General features: G+C 35.8%; 1 protein-coding gene across 1 annotated transcript; it reads right to left on the bottom strand.

Moving 5' to 3' along the window:
* Positions 1-147: 147 nt before the first annotated feature.
* LOC145224333 (centrosomal protein of 41 kDa A-like) lies at positions 148-9,727 on the bottom strand. Its single transcript, XM_080090806.1, has 11 exons — positions 9,604-9,727; positions 9,436-9,499; positions 9,306-9,353; positions 7,784-7,845; positions 6,121-6,175; positions 5,589-5,736; positions 4,979-5,139; positions 3,479-3,546; positions 2,728-2,842; positions 2,178-2,399; positions 148-984 (listed from the first exon to the last, which is right to left on the bottom strand). The coding sequence occupies exons 1-11, from the start codon at positions 9,718-9,720 to the stop codon at positions 878-880; spliced, it is 1,167 nt and encodes a 388-aa protein (XP_079946932.1). The 5' UTR covers positions 9,721-9,727; the 3' UTR covers positions 148-877.
* Positions 9,728-14,629: the final 4,902 nt, after the last annotated feature.

Here is a 14,629-nt window from a genome sequence, read left to right on the forward strand (position 1 = left end):
ACAAAATTTTTGTGGGTATGACGTCACACACGTATGTTTTAGGATAGCAGCATTGCTACAAGTAACCTACAGAAAAAATTACCCAACTAAATTGATGTTTTGCTGTGACTAACTGTTAAGTTTTAAAAAAATTCAAGAGACTTTACATACAGAAGCGTAAAATCTCTGTATTACCAAAAAAAACAAAAATTACAAAATCTACAACGCAATAAAAACACGTCGGGAGGGGGCTTAAGTCTCGGAAAATACAGAAAACGACGAAAAACTCGAAATGTTCGGGCTAAACTTGAAGAGATGAAATAGTTGTCATGTGACGACAGGAGACGAAATAACAAGGACACAGTATAAAAGTCATAAACACTAAAAAAATTGCTGAAAATGTTCGGGTTTGCACAGCCTGGGCGTTTACAACCAGGGTAGATTTGCAAGATATTCAAATCAAAAACAAACTGTAATTTATGTAAGACCTTCAAAGAAAATGTTGAGTAAAATTTGCGCAAAATGCTTTTTGGTATGTCATTGGTAAAAGTTCCTTTAGACATACATGCAAAGCGGGTTTATTGAAGTATTGCAAAACATTCAAGTTTCGTGAGAAAAATCCTTAAACTGGATTGAAATAATCTGTACATAATGATATGATAAGTAAGCCTAGTTTTTACTGGTCACATAGGCACTTTGAAAATCCCATTTAAACGCCGCGTCAGGAAAACCCGGACCTATAAAACTGAGCGAGGTGCATTTACCGCTAGAGGCGCGAAGGAGTCCGAACTTGACCGTGAATGTTCGGATTTTGAGAGGTCATGTAAAAAATCGTTACAAGGCAAAGAACTCGCGATGAAAAGCACAGTGGATGACAAGTAACGGTGAAAAGGGGGATTCACCTCCACGCCCTCCTACCGCCCACCATGCTTGATGTCGTCGACGAAGCTTTACTTGCGACACTTGATTGACGTGTGGAGTTGTTAGTTTGACGGCTCAGTCGACCTGGTATAGGAAACATAAGCTTGAATGTCGGTCTTGAAACCATTTTTGCACTGCGGACCGGTTTGAAACTGAAATTTCTATTATGAACCGGTCTTTAAAAAACACATATGTTAAGCACTGAAGACTAGCTACAGTTGTTAGAAATTGTTTTTTTTAGTTTTTTTTAGGTTTATGCGGCCCGGTAACGAACCTCTCACGGACCGGCACCAGACCGCGGCCCGGTGGTTGCTGACCACTGGGTTAGCAGATTCTAGTTAATGTTGTGAATAGATTTTACACAACGCCGTATACAAAGAAAGAAGTATCCATCCAATGTATTACAGACTAGGCTGATAAACGGGGAAACGTGAACTACAAAAGAGGAGTCTAATGTGATCTAGTTGATCTGCAAATCCCCACTTTGTGTAGTGCCGAATGTTAACATAAAGGCCTTGGCGTTTTATGTTTATTCCATGAGAAAATCATTGGTACATGCAGGAGTAATACGAGGAAATCTAGCCAGTGGTGGGATTTGAACTAGTGATGGGACGGGTACCCGGTACTCGGTACTCGGTATCATTGGTATCGAACGATTTCAGTGGTATCGATACTCGTACTCGGTATCGAAATATTTTGTCTCAGTTTTCGATACCAACGTGCGAGTACCGAAGGCCGATTTACGCTATAAGAACACTGAAAACTTTGTGCTAATATATGCTTCGGACAGCACAAATTTGGGAAAAAGTTCCGCCAGGTTAGGTATTGTTTTCGCTATCGTATGGAGATTACTTTTATCTGCATGTGTGTGTGCACGCCTGTACGCCGGCCATGGCAGATAAATTAGCAGGTGATGTACAACTAAGTACAACACTGTACTTAAGTACTCGGTAATCGTACTCGGTATCGAAGGTATATACATGTGGTACTCGTACTCGGTATCGGTACTCGCTTCAAAGCCTGGTATCGTCCCATCACTAATTTGAACCAAGTACTTCCATGTTCTCTGAACTGAACAACATTTATCAACGTTTTTAAACAGTATTATCTGCCAAACAAAATTTCCTTCGAGACCAAATGCGCTCTTGCATATCTGTGATAATGATAAATGTGAACAAAAATGAGGTTTTCTTTAAAATAAAAGCTGCGTCACTTCGTAAAACACAAAGGTCAATTGGAGCTGAAACTTTAGTAACTTTAAAGAGGAAATTTCTTACTTCCTGTGTCTTGTGGAACCAAACTCTCGTCTAGGTAGTGGGAAATTTTATCCAGGTCTTCAGCGGAGAATCTGTGTTTGCGCATATCCGCTGGTGGTCCGGAGTAAAGCGGGGATTTGAGGACTTTGGATCGACGCGGTTTTGCCCGCGGTGCCGGACAGCTGGCCGGGTAAGCCCCTGTTACGATACCTTCGGGAATGTTTTGAGCAAGAATCTTTAAACCTAAAACAGAAAACAATTGTTTGAAGTTGAGTAATATACGTTAGTGGAAGTTAATTTCGTGCAATGAAAACAATTTGTCTTAGAAAAATTAAAATTCTTAACTTTTGTGTATTATTTAAATCGGAAAAGGCTTTTAGATCGACTGTTACTTGACTTCTTAAACATTCCCATTTCTTGTTTAGAACTAAGGATGCCATTATAGCGGATCCATATTACGTTCATTACATTGCTCAACGAAAAACACAAATTGAATGAGGTATACAGAAAGTTTTTACCAAACACGCGTTGTTATTGTACTGTGGCAGTAAAAGACACATAAAAGTCTCACCTCCAGAAAGAATAAAAATGTTGTCGAAACCCCGTTCAACCATTGTTGTGGCACAAACCGTGGAAAGACGCTCGTCTTCATCATACAGGATGATAATACGACCAGGGGAATTTTTCTGTGTTCGTCAAGATCGGGTTAAGAAAAAAATCACATGTTTTGTATTGTACGTTAATAAATACAATTTTGTAGGTCATGGGTGGTTTATGTTCATATTATTACCAAGATGCACAAGCTTACTGCCACTTGGTTGGGTTTTAAATAAACAAACAAATGTTTAAATTAACAAAATCCACGAGCAACTTTTGAAAAAATAGAAAATATACGCCTACACGTATCTTAGTATTAGAAAACTTTTCAAAAGTTGGTGACAACGGTTACTGCAAAAGCATATGAGCCAATAAACAATAAGCCGCAAACAGTGCACACCGTTTCGACGTATCTCATCATGGTATCACTAGCCAATACCGCCTATGAATTGTCGCCAGCTGCACTAATAAGACCTCATAGGTCGAAACAGTGTGTACTGTTTGCAGCTTATTAGTGTTTATTGTTTTACACAATCTTGCACCATATCATGACCATTTTAATGTTTCCCTCAAATTTCGACGTGACTTGTGCCCCCAACCCAAAAAAAGTTGTTTGTGGCACTGATAAATATTAAGTATGAGGTCCAGTGGGACACACGAGCAAGAAAAGAAATCCATAAGGCATATTTTGACAATCGTGTTAATATGTGGTTAGAAAAGGATACATAGTCGAGGATTTCTCGGGAGAAGTTGTTCATGGTGCGGGACAACATGGCGATCGGAAAGTTCTTTGCTGAAACAAAACAGGAATTTAGCCACTAAACAAGTAATCTGGCTCAATCACATCAACATTGATATATATATAGCAACATAATTTCAAAAAAAAATTAAGTCATTCGACCTTTAGATTTAGATTTTTTATATTTCGTCTTAGCAAGCATCATTAGTATCGACAAGCAAGCATAACACACCGTGTCGGTGAAACTGTACGCATACATAAAAGTGATAAGGGACGTTAATAAATCTGCCGCAAATGAAGTCTACACACATAACAAAACTACACTGCGCATATCATGTTCGAAAGTGTGCAACTTTTCGACATATACAACGTTGTAAGGCCACGGTTATAAGCGGGCTTCAAAGTACAATCCCGAAACCGTTTGTTTGTTTGTTTGTTTTTAAAAAACTGAGTCCGGGTTATGGGCCCGAAAATTGGTGAAGTTAACACAAACGTGACCGAGAGAAAAGTTATGCCCGAAATAGATCCGTTTTATTAAAAAATAAACCCAAACCGAAATATCCAAGCCTTACACTGCTGGTTTAAGGTATTGATCTTTGTATAGATTGAATTCTGTAAGCTATAGCACTATTACGGATTCAGCATTTCTAGTATGGCTAAAATCAACCTATACTCCACTATAGCGACACGCCCCCCAACGCAACAATAGCAAATCCGCCTTTGACACGCGTTACTATGGCGACAGTCACCTAAACCGTACGAAACGTCATTGTATTGACACTGTATAGCAAATCATATATGGCCTGGCAATGTATGAGCAAATTAATACGACTGAAGCTGGTAGTGAAGCGATTTTATATTTGTTGGCTTACGTAGGTTGGATTTGCAAATATCCCAGGTATTGTGGCTGTTTGTTTTCCTAAGGCGGGAATGTAAATACAATGTAGGTCCGTTTTGGTGTTACATCTGTTGTATTGGAAAGTGACAACTGTTGGACTATCTACAACCGCTAACCACTGCCAGCTTTACATAAACTTTACACACGTACATAAGCGTATCAACTCATGAAGACTGACCAATAAGAATAAAGGATATGCATTTTTAGCCCAAAAGAGGAACATTGTATAACGTAAATCACAGTACGCCAGGCCAACTGAAGGCGCCACTCCGAATCAGTCGGTCACCAAGCATTTACCACCACACTGTGGGTTTTTTATTATTTTTTAGTTGATCATCAAAAATCATTATTCATTTTACTGCACGGCAGTGGCTGAAAGGTCATTGAATTACGAACCCGCTGTGTTCTTAATGTCTTATTTCAAATGCGAATTTAAGGCTTTACAACCAAATTTGTATTAGCATGCATATATATGAGATGGATTATTTAATCTAGCCTTGTACTCTAATACAATAACCAGATTATAAGCATCCTACATTAAACCTGTTTCGATTGATCCACCAACATTTTCTGCACCAGGTAGCTTACCTCCTACAATGTGGCAAGCATTGAAATCATCTGAATCGCGAACATCGAGTAATAGATAGGGACAGTCAGTGTAGGGACGTTGCAAATATGGGGTTTCAGGTCGAATCGGTTTCGGTCGGGTGCTGTCCACCATGTCCACTTCACCCATACCACGAATAACACTGTAAATATCAATATGTTGCCTAATATGTATATCAAGGGATCCTAATAGGATATAGCCATGTATAATGCATCATTGGTTCTTGGGTACACAATGAAAAATAAAAGCCATATTTGTGTAAGAACAACATAACGTTTTGACATTTGCAGCTGTCATTGCCAGGGCAAATTTTCTGGAAATATAGTATAACTAGAAACAACACATTTTTTTCTACTTAATTATTGTTTTGTTTTCAAACTTAGTGTCACACTGCAAAAATGGATAATCGATCAATGTGGAAATACAGGAGAACCTAATGGAACATAAAATGGTGAATCTTTAGCTTCCTTTTTTAAGTTCTACAATTTGCAAAAATCAAAAGCTACTATTTAATAGCTTGGGAAAACAATGAGGGAATGTATCATGCTTCTTTAAAAATTTCTGCATTTAAAACTAGCACTTTAAATGTACCTTTGCAGGGACGATCTTGGAGATTTTTCTTCCTCTCCATCAAATCCATTTTTCAATGTTGAGCCTCCGGGACTAGTTGATCTATTGCTTGTGTGGTCATTCATTTCGTCAATAAGCGTTACTGATGAGGCCATCGACCTTGCAGAAGCTAGATATTTAACACAAATACCAGTTGCAACAAAAGTTTTTCACTCAAAATATTTTGTAAAAAGTTGTCAACACATCATAATTCACCAAGTGATACAAACTCAACAACCCAATTATATACTGTGATACAGTGGTTCCCATTCTTTATTAACAAATTCCCCAAATTAAAACATTGTTTTTCCTCCCCACTATATATATATAGTAGATGCTAAACCATATAAAGATCATTTAAAATTTGGTCTTTTATCAACTTCACAGGTTACATTCGCAGAGCTAAAGCATCTAATTACAACCACATGTAAAATTTACAGTAAATACACATAAACTTGCCTTCCCGGTTGGGAACCAATGCTCTAAAAACATTTTTAAATGCAGTATTTATTACCTAAATCTGCCTCTGAAGCCTCGTCTTGCATTGAAATGTTTGCAACTTGTAGCACCTGAAAATGAAGACAGGTTACACCAAGCACAAAGTAATAGCAGTAAGTTATAACTCCACCCTCCACAATGCAAAGTGCGAAAAAAAATGTGCTATGCAACAATAAATACAACTTTGAAAAAGTGACTTGACTTGCTTTACTACCATTTTGAAAACAGCAGTTTGGTTAAAATGTTTGAATTCAGAATTACAGGATGACTGTGTTTCATGCTACTAATGGAAATTTTAGTTTTAATTAGACTTAGTACAATTAATTATGCAAAAAAACATTAAAAGTTACAAAACATTAAATAAACAAACCGGGACTCATTAAAACAGAATATTTTTTCAACTAAAATGCTTAAATAAACCAGGCAAAAAGCCAGAAGGTAGGCTCCTGAGTGTTATGGAGAGGGTTTAACTGATCGAGTTTATGGCAATTTCAGGCCACTTGCTCACATGACCAACAGGTCTCAAGTGTGGAGGTTCGAAATCAAACTTGTTATTGTGTTTGGGGTGAGTTTACATCCTGCTTAGCTGTCCACTTACACACACTTGGCATTTCTGAGCTGGACGACATACAGTCTCTGTTTATAGAAGTGCGAAATGGCTAAAACTGGTACTTGCTCGCGCAGCACTGCTAACCGGTTTATAGATTTAGGTTTTTTGCTTATCGATTTGGTGTGTACACCGAAATTTGTTAGCTTACATAAATTTTATTGCGTATGTAGGGAAAAATTTGCAATAAAAGAGAAAGGAAATTTCTTTTACCAAACATGCTTTAAACTTGCAACCCTGACATGCAATCTGTTTTCATGGTTAAAATTTAAATCCCAATCACTAACTAATGTATTTGATAAAGTAATGATTGCATGCTAATTCACCAAGTGTTATCGGGACTTACAAACTTTTGATCTGCAATTAGTTGCATTCCTTCACTAAATACACAAATTGTTTTTTGTACAATTTAATTTTTGCAGTTGGATAATTTTAAAATGTATATATATATATATATATGACATAGTACAGTACTGTCAAAAAAAGGCTGACCAAGTTGTATTAAAGGAAAATGTATAGAACAGGTGTCTGCTATTGATTTTCATACTGTATGACCCACCGCCAACCTTTTTGTGCAATAACCAACAGACGAAAATTGAAATGTGAACCCCAAAATCAATTAGCATTGCATACATAACAACTGTGCAACAGACAAACTCCAAAATACGCACATAGCCATTAGGAATATCACACAATGCCAGACATGAACCGAAATAGGTTTTGAGATAATGGGCCCAAGGAAACAATACAAATGGGTAGAAACATGGACTACTTGAAAGCTTGTCGACAAGCTAATCAAGCGAGTAAGTGGGTTTTGAAGATGGATCATGTTTCAAGGTATCATTCGAGGACAAACCGTTGCTTCTTGGTTGACTGGAGCAGCCAATTTGTAAGAGATGCAAGTTGGGAATAGCGAAAGTTAAATTTGAATTTTTTAATCTTTTCTGAATGGAACACCACTCATATGATATGTTTTAAAAATTCCCATTGTTTTGGGGTTGTTTTTTTGGCAAACATACAAAAAATAATTTACAAAGGTAATGAAAGTAAATATCATGCAAAGAAAACTTACAAGTTGTGCCAGGGTTGTTGCTTTCATTCTCTTAAACAGTTCATCTTTTTTGTATCTGTAATCTGTAAAATAAAACAGGTTTACCTTTTGCTATTCCATACATGACAAAATTAAAATAGAAATGGTAAAAAAAAACATAATAAATTTTCAAAATCAAATCCTTCAAAACTGTATGTTTTTGTAGTTAAAGTTTCAGTTTGTTATGCAATTCTCCTTTACATAATTGCGTTACTTGGAATTCTAAACCACAGCTATTATCTGTACGTTCATGTTCACAAACAGTTTGTAACATTAACATACCACTGCGGTCAGTCCAGTTTACGCGTAGCAGCTCATTCGAAGAGAAGTTTGTATTTGCCATCCTTATATTTAATACCAAACAATATACCAAGCTTTAATCAATAATTTATCAAATTAAGAAACTACACCTTTGTATGGCTAGACAGGCTAAAGTCCATGTAATCTTTAAAATGATCTTACTTAATCCTGCACTATGTCAGAGGCATTAAATATGCTTTACAATGGCTTTTGAAATCCAAATATGCTGTCTAATACAGTTGTTTAAAAACTACATCTATTGATGGTATTGCAGTTATCAGCGTTACATTGTATGACATAATACATACAAAAACAAATTTGTCCAGAAGTATAATACATTTTGGACACAAACTATCTTGCAAATGGAGCCTTGCTATGTGAGCTTAGTAAACTGAACTGTTTCATCAGTCATAAACAAATATTCCAATAAACTTTTCAACATGATGTAACAGAAATTGATTTTTAAACTTGAAATCTCTAATCATTAAAAACTCAAGTGAGCATTAAGTGGTTTCAATTGCCTTGACGTTGACATAATAACTTTGCTCAGACAGAAATTTAAACTTCAGCAATTCATATACATATTATCACAATCTAGTCTCAAATCTATAATGCATAGTTTGTTATGGATTTAGTTGCTACTCAAACTAAGGTCTAAACAGGCATTTTTGTGGTCTGTACAATGCACTGGCTTCTTATCACACAACACAAGTCAATGTTCCATTTTAAGATATGGAAAGAATCTAGTTTGGTTAACTCATTTGTTGCTTATCCACTTATCATAACACTGAACCTGAACAATGGTGGGTATGAATGACTTTTGACAGTTAGGGCGTTCTATTGTATTTCTTGAGCACATACACCAATAATACAGATTTATATTTCTGGACAATAGTGCTTTTGTGCCCACAAAACAGGCTAAAACTACTCCCGTTGTTCAAACTTTAACATGTGAACAAGGCTTTTAATCCAACTAAGAAAAAAGTCCATTCAAATAATATATTTGTTTGTGCACAAAAATGAATGAAGATTATTGATATTTCAAATCAGAAGAAACATCACAAAATAAGGTGGTAATAAAAGTAAAATCTACAAAACATCTTGTGTGCCTTACATAAACTATTAGTAGCCTGTTTTATCCACATGAAACAGTGTACAATTTTGGTGTGGTTTAAGAGCAATAATGTAATCAAAGATTTCTTACTTGTTTGTATGTCTTCAATTCGTTTTAAATGCTTTGTTATGCTGGAACCTGAATTAAAACAATTTGATCAGTGGTACATGGTGAATGGTATTTTCAGGATAATGCAAAATTAGGGGGGAAAAGTATGTACCTGTGTCCACTCTTGCAGAGACTGAAGTGTACTTTGCAGTAGAAGGAATCCTTCGTTGCAAAATCTTAAAAAAAGAGAGAACATGTCAATTTTCGGATTTGTTTAGTTTTGTGTATGTATCAATTTGTACAAATCAACAACATTTTACATTTTTCTACAACAAAATACCTTTGCATCTCCAATACCTCCATTCCTTGACATTGTTTCAAAATAAAGAGTTGACACAAATGAATAAAATAAATTATAAGGGTGACTATAAGGCGAATATCTGCACTGTAAATACATCAAAATTACATTGAACCATTTTGGTGTAAGGTTATCACATTATTAAGTTATTCTTTGTTTAAGTAGAAACATTTTGCAGAGAGTATCACAAAAAAAATCACACCAAATTTTTGAATTTGGGGTTTACCAAGCTACAAACAGTCAAAGCTGTATGTTAGGTGCAAAAGGTTATGAGAGTATAGGCACTAAAATGAACAGCCATGTCAATGTTTCATTGAAATACTAAATAACATCACCTAAGGTCAGTATTTCTATCATCAGACTAGCAGGTAGCACCAAATTTACATTCAAATTTAACAGGTTTTGTTTAAATATTTGTATTTTATACAAACTATTTTTCTAACAGCAGTTATATTACAAATTGCACGTGTTTCAATGTGTTTTCAAAATGCCTTCCATGATGACAAATATATACTTTGTTCTTACAAAGCACAAAACAGCAATAAACATGCTCCATAAAACTAGTTTTACTTTGACTTTCAGTTATATATAAAATCTAAATATTGAGAACAATTATAGTACAGAACAGCTAGTCTGAAACGAGCACAGCTTATAGTTATAAAAAAAGCACTAAACAAATTGGTAAAAAGTAATTAAGCTTTAGAACCAAACGTAGTTATTTTGTGTTTAACAGTTGAAACAACTGATAACTGTGATTGGCAAGAAGTGAAGACAGTAAACACAATTTCGTGAATGTTTCTGCTACAAAACTACGTTTGCATAACATATAACAGTGAAGTATTCTTCTTTTAACCTCAATTACCAGAAACATAGTTTTAAAAATACAAGCTAAAACTCATTTGACACAATCACACCTATATATTACATTGTTTTCCGAGTTGAACAGTCAACTAGTTAACAAAATCATTTTAACCAACCGCCAAACTTGCGAAACATTCGAAGTTACCGGTGTTTGAACGTTGTCAACAAACAACAGTTACGAAATATGTTACCACTAAATCGCCAAAGAGCTGGCTTTCATGCCATTCAAATGTATGCATTGGTCCCGTGGGCGCCAATGTCCAGGGAAAATACGGAAACCTATCACCCATTAGAAAAAATGTAGGCTACTTTTCAATAATATGTAAATCTAATCAACACAATGCAAAAATTCTAAAAGATTTGCCCCATTGAAAAAACTTTCGCCAGCGATCATGCACGGTCCAATGACAAGAAAGTATTTGTTCTTTGAGTTTGTATGTTGGATTGTGGATTCCACAATGTTGAAATTGATAAAGATGTTTAATTTTTTATTACTCGTCCAACAGGCTGCAAGAATCTTTCCACACCAAGAATCTTTTTGATGCTTCTCGTTCTTTTGTAAACCGTTTTGTACGGGTAGGAAGATTTTAAAATTTGTCGTAGCCATACCATCATCATACGTACCATTAACGTACATAGAACATTAATTGGTCTTCAAGAAACCATTGTTGGTATTCCTATGCAGGGAGTCGAACCGGAACTGAACCCGAACCCGCAAACCGGCTTGAGCGGTTAATTTTATTAAACCCGAACCCGAACCGCTAATTACGATTTTCTTAAAACCCGAACCGGAGTTAAACCCTATTTTTTGTTTGGTGTTGGTCCCGAACCGGAACTGATTCGTGTCCCATTTGCAAAACCTGATCAAGATTTTAATTCAACAAATAATATATTGTACCTAATATTATTCAATACGATACGAAGAGTCGGCTACAAAAAAAAACACAGCTGCTTTGTCGCCATTACATTTGTACAAATACTTTTAAGAAATTAGTTTTCTTTCAAATATAGTTGTGCACAAGACAATTTTTTCTGTAGTATTATAAAAAAGTCTAGTGCCTTATGCCTTACTCTATGTCTTTGGAAGTGAAGCATATTGCAAGAATGACTTCAGAGTTTTCAAGTGGGTAAGTACTAAGTAGAGTATCACCAATACTGACAGTCAAAACAATAGTCAAGTCAATCCTTCATTTTAATAGTGAAACCAAAATAAATAAAACATTGTAGTTTTGTTCATTGTTTTACATCTTTTACTGCCTTCTTGCCACCTCGAGTGAAATACAAAATTCCGAGTGCACCGATTCCAATGGATGCGACAACACACTGAAAAACAGATTTTTTGGGACAAAGTGAAACTCAATTTCTGTTTAAGTATTACAAACCAGGCATTGGTTGGACATTTTACATGCAAATTTTGTCCCTGGTTGCTAACACTTTTCAGCATGCGAGCAGTGGTGGGATTCAGTCGATTCACACCGGTTCTATAGAAACATCTCACAAAATTTTATGAGATCACTGAATCGGTTAGCATTATTGGTTACTGTCAATAGACTTTTGTAACAAAACCAGCTGAAAAATATAACTTTTGTGATAGAACCGGCTGACAAAAATTTGAATCCCACCCCTGCATGTGAGCTACTAACAAAAATAATAATTCAAACTAATATACAGCTACAAACATACAGAACAAATTTTTTACAAATATATTCAGCTATATTTATGTGAATAGTGTGTGTAAATGTATCTTGCATCGCCCTTTTTTGGTGCCAACCACATAAAAAACGCTAAATTTGAGAATTTGCAATTGTGGTCTTGTATATCTGTAAAAAGGTGAATGATAAGCTGACATATGTTGGTGTTGTGCAATCTTTTGTCACAATTTGAGTATTAAGCATAAATTATGATATATACATCAACAATTGATGTATTTGAGCATCCAACTTCTATTGGATAGAACAATGCATCTATTATCTTTCTTGCAGATTTAAATAACAGTTTTTCGGATATAGATATGATGTGTAGCACTGAGTTAGCACAATGACTAAGAGGGCCATCTTGCATGGAGTGGCATTAACCACATGCACATGAGGATGTACGTCTAAACAAACAAATAATGCTTGCTGCAATCTAAATTTGTCTATAATGGCAAACAAACAAAGTAATAAATAATACTTAAGTTACTAAGACATAAACATCAGAATAGGTAAAAATCAAGTGACGCAAAGCATTCCCTTTTTATAAGGAATATAATAATTTTATAGTACTCATTACCTTGCTATTGATCAAATCTTAAGATTTTAAGCACTAAAGGAACAATAAATTTGGGTTTGATAATATGGTGGATCTTTACCTAAGTCCTTATTATGTGTCAAAAACCAACAGTAAATATGCTGCATTTATTCTAAACATGCAATATCCACAAAAAGGTACATTTATAAGCTGGCCATATACGTATATATGACCTAAACTTCACTAAAGTACAGTTAAAAAAATATAACATCCCTTCAAAAAAGATTTCCAAAATTACTTACATTAAATCTTCCCTGTAAAGTGTAGGAATTGAAATATTTCGAAAATCCTGTCAGTTTAAATGGGGGTTCTACGTCACCACCTGCCATCTTGTTCAGTCAAACTGCGAAATTCTGCGAGTAAATAAACAATAATTAAAAAACGTAATCAAAATGACTTGCAAACTTATGATTTTGCGTTTGTGACATAAACAGCTTGTGGCAAATTTGAAACATATTTCTCGAATTCTAATAGCATGTTAAATTATTGGTAGTTCATGAGGCAATATCTTGAGTACATTGCAATGGCTTTTTATTAAAATAACAACCACTTACCAAAAATATCGTGAAAAATTACAGGCAACTTCAACAGAACTTAAAATTTCACCTTCCTAGTGCACTTGAGTAGTTCACTAACGCTACTAGCGGATTTATATATTCGTTATGACGCAAATTTGCAATAAATACGGTAACAAATATTTTTTTAATAACCTTTGAATTGTATAAAATCTCAAATTAATATAATTGTCGTGTTGGGTAGATTTGATGTCTATTTAGTACAATATCTTAACAAACAAGGTTTGCTAATTTAAAATATTAGGCTACATCCGCTATCGGCGCAAAAGTTTTTCCAAAATTTGGAGTTTGGTGTGTCTTTGGTCAAAGTCTGTATGTGTCTGTGTATAAAACAATTAAGTATCACCTGCAAACCTCAGTGATCGAAATTTGACGAAAACGCCGATGTTTGGAAAAGTTTTTCACATTTGTCGCTGCCCCTTCGCAACTTATCACAGCAGATCATTGCAAGCGGGCCCCAAACCCGATTGAAAGAAACAAAATCAAGCCCAACCGTATAGGTGAAAATAGGACAAAAATAATGCCGGTTGTAAAGTCAGGCCGGAATCAAGCCCTTTTTTATTAAAACTCAAGCCCGAGCCTGGCAAAAAAGCCTACCCCTAAGCTACTTAAACTCTATGTCAGCCTACAGCAGGGGTGTCCAAAGTGCGGCCCGCGGGCCAAATGCGGCCCCGGCGGCATTTCACTTGGCCCGCGGCTGTTTTTTTTTCAAATTCTGTTGCGTATGTAACGTCATAGTTTGGATTACGTTGTGGGGTTTTGGCGACTTGCCACTTCAAGCAAAAGCTTTCCATGGAACTAAATCCCACAATTTCCTTAAATCCCGTATATTTGCGCTCTGATTCCGAAAAAACGTTGGCCAGCGGGCATCTTCACCTGGTACAAATTGGCCCCCATCAAAAAAAGTTTGGACATCCCTGGCCTACATTGTTCTTTCGAGGGAGAGCGGGGGTCTTATTGGCGCATCTAAACCAGATGAAAAACACTGCTTTATGGTCCTCGAGTGTGTAATTTGATGGAACCAATGCCTCCAAAATTAAATAACTGCATGAACTTCATCACACTTAACATTGCTTGGTCAATTCAATTGCCCTCAAAGTGCGAAAATTATCCGGAGAAAAGCAAAATCGCGGTTCCTTCAAGGCGGCAATTGTTTGGGGTCACACAGATCCGTGAAAGGTCGACGATACCCTCCTAGAATATGTTTTTTAATCCTGCACGTTTAGAGCAAATTGAAACGCCTTGCAAAGTAATAAAGCTGCTGTTTAGACAATTGATATCAG

This window comes from Phallusia mammillata, chromosome 4 (genome assembly GCF_965637545.1).
Source record: "Phallusia mammillata chromosome 4, kaPhaMamm4.hap1.1, whole genome shotgun sequence".
Classification (NCBI taxonomy): Eukaryota; Metazoa; Chordata; class Ascidiacea; order Phlebobranchia; family Ascidiidae; genus Phallusia; species Phallusia mammillata.

Bases quoted from the DNA above. Each gene is read 5' to 3' on its own strand.
- LOC145224333 (XM_080090806.1), bottom strand. From the start codon at position 9,720: ATGTATTTACAGTGCAGATATTCGCCTTATAGTCACCCTTATAATTTA. The intron at 9,500-9,603 runs GTATTTTGTTGT...TCTTTTTTTAAG, and splicing joins GAGGTATTGGAGATGCAAAG to ATTTTGCAACGAAGGATTCC. The intron at 9,354-9,435 runs GTACATACTTTT...GTTTTAATTCAG, and splicing joins CTCTGCAAGAGTGGACACAG to GTTCCAGCATAACAAAGCAT.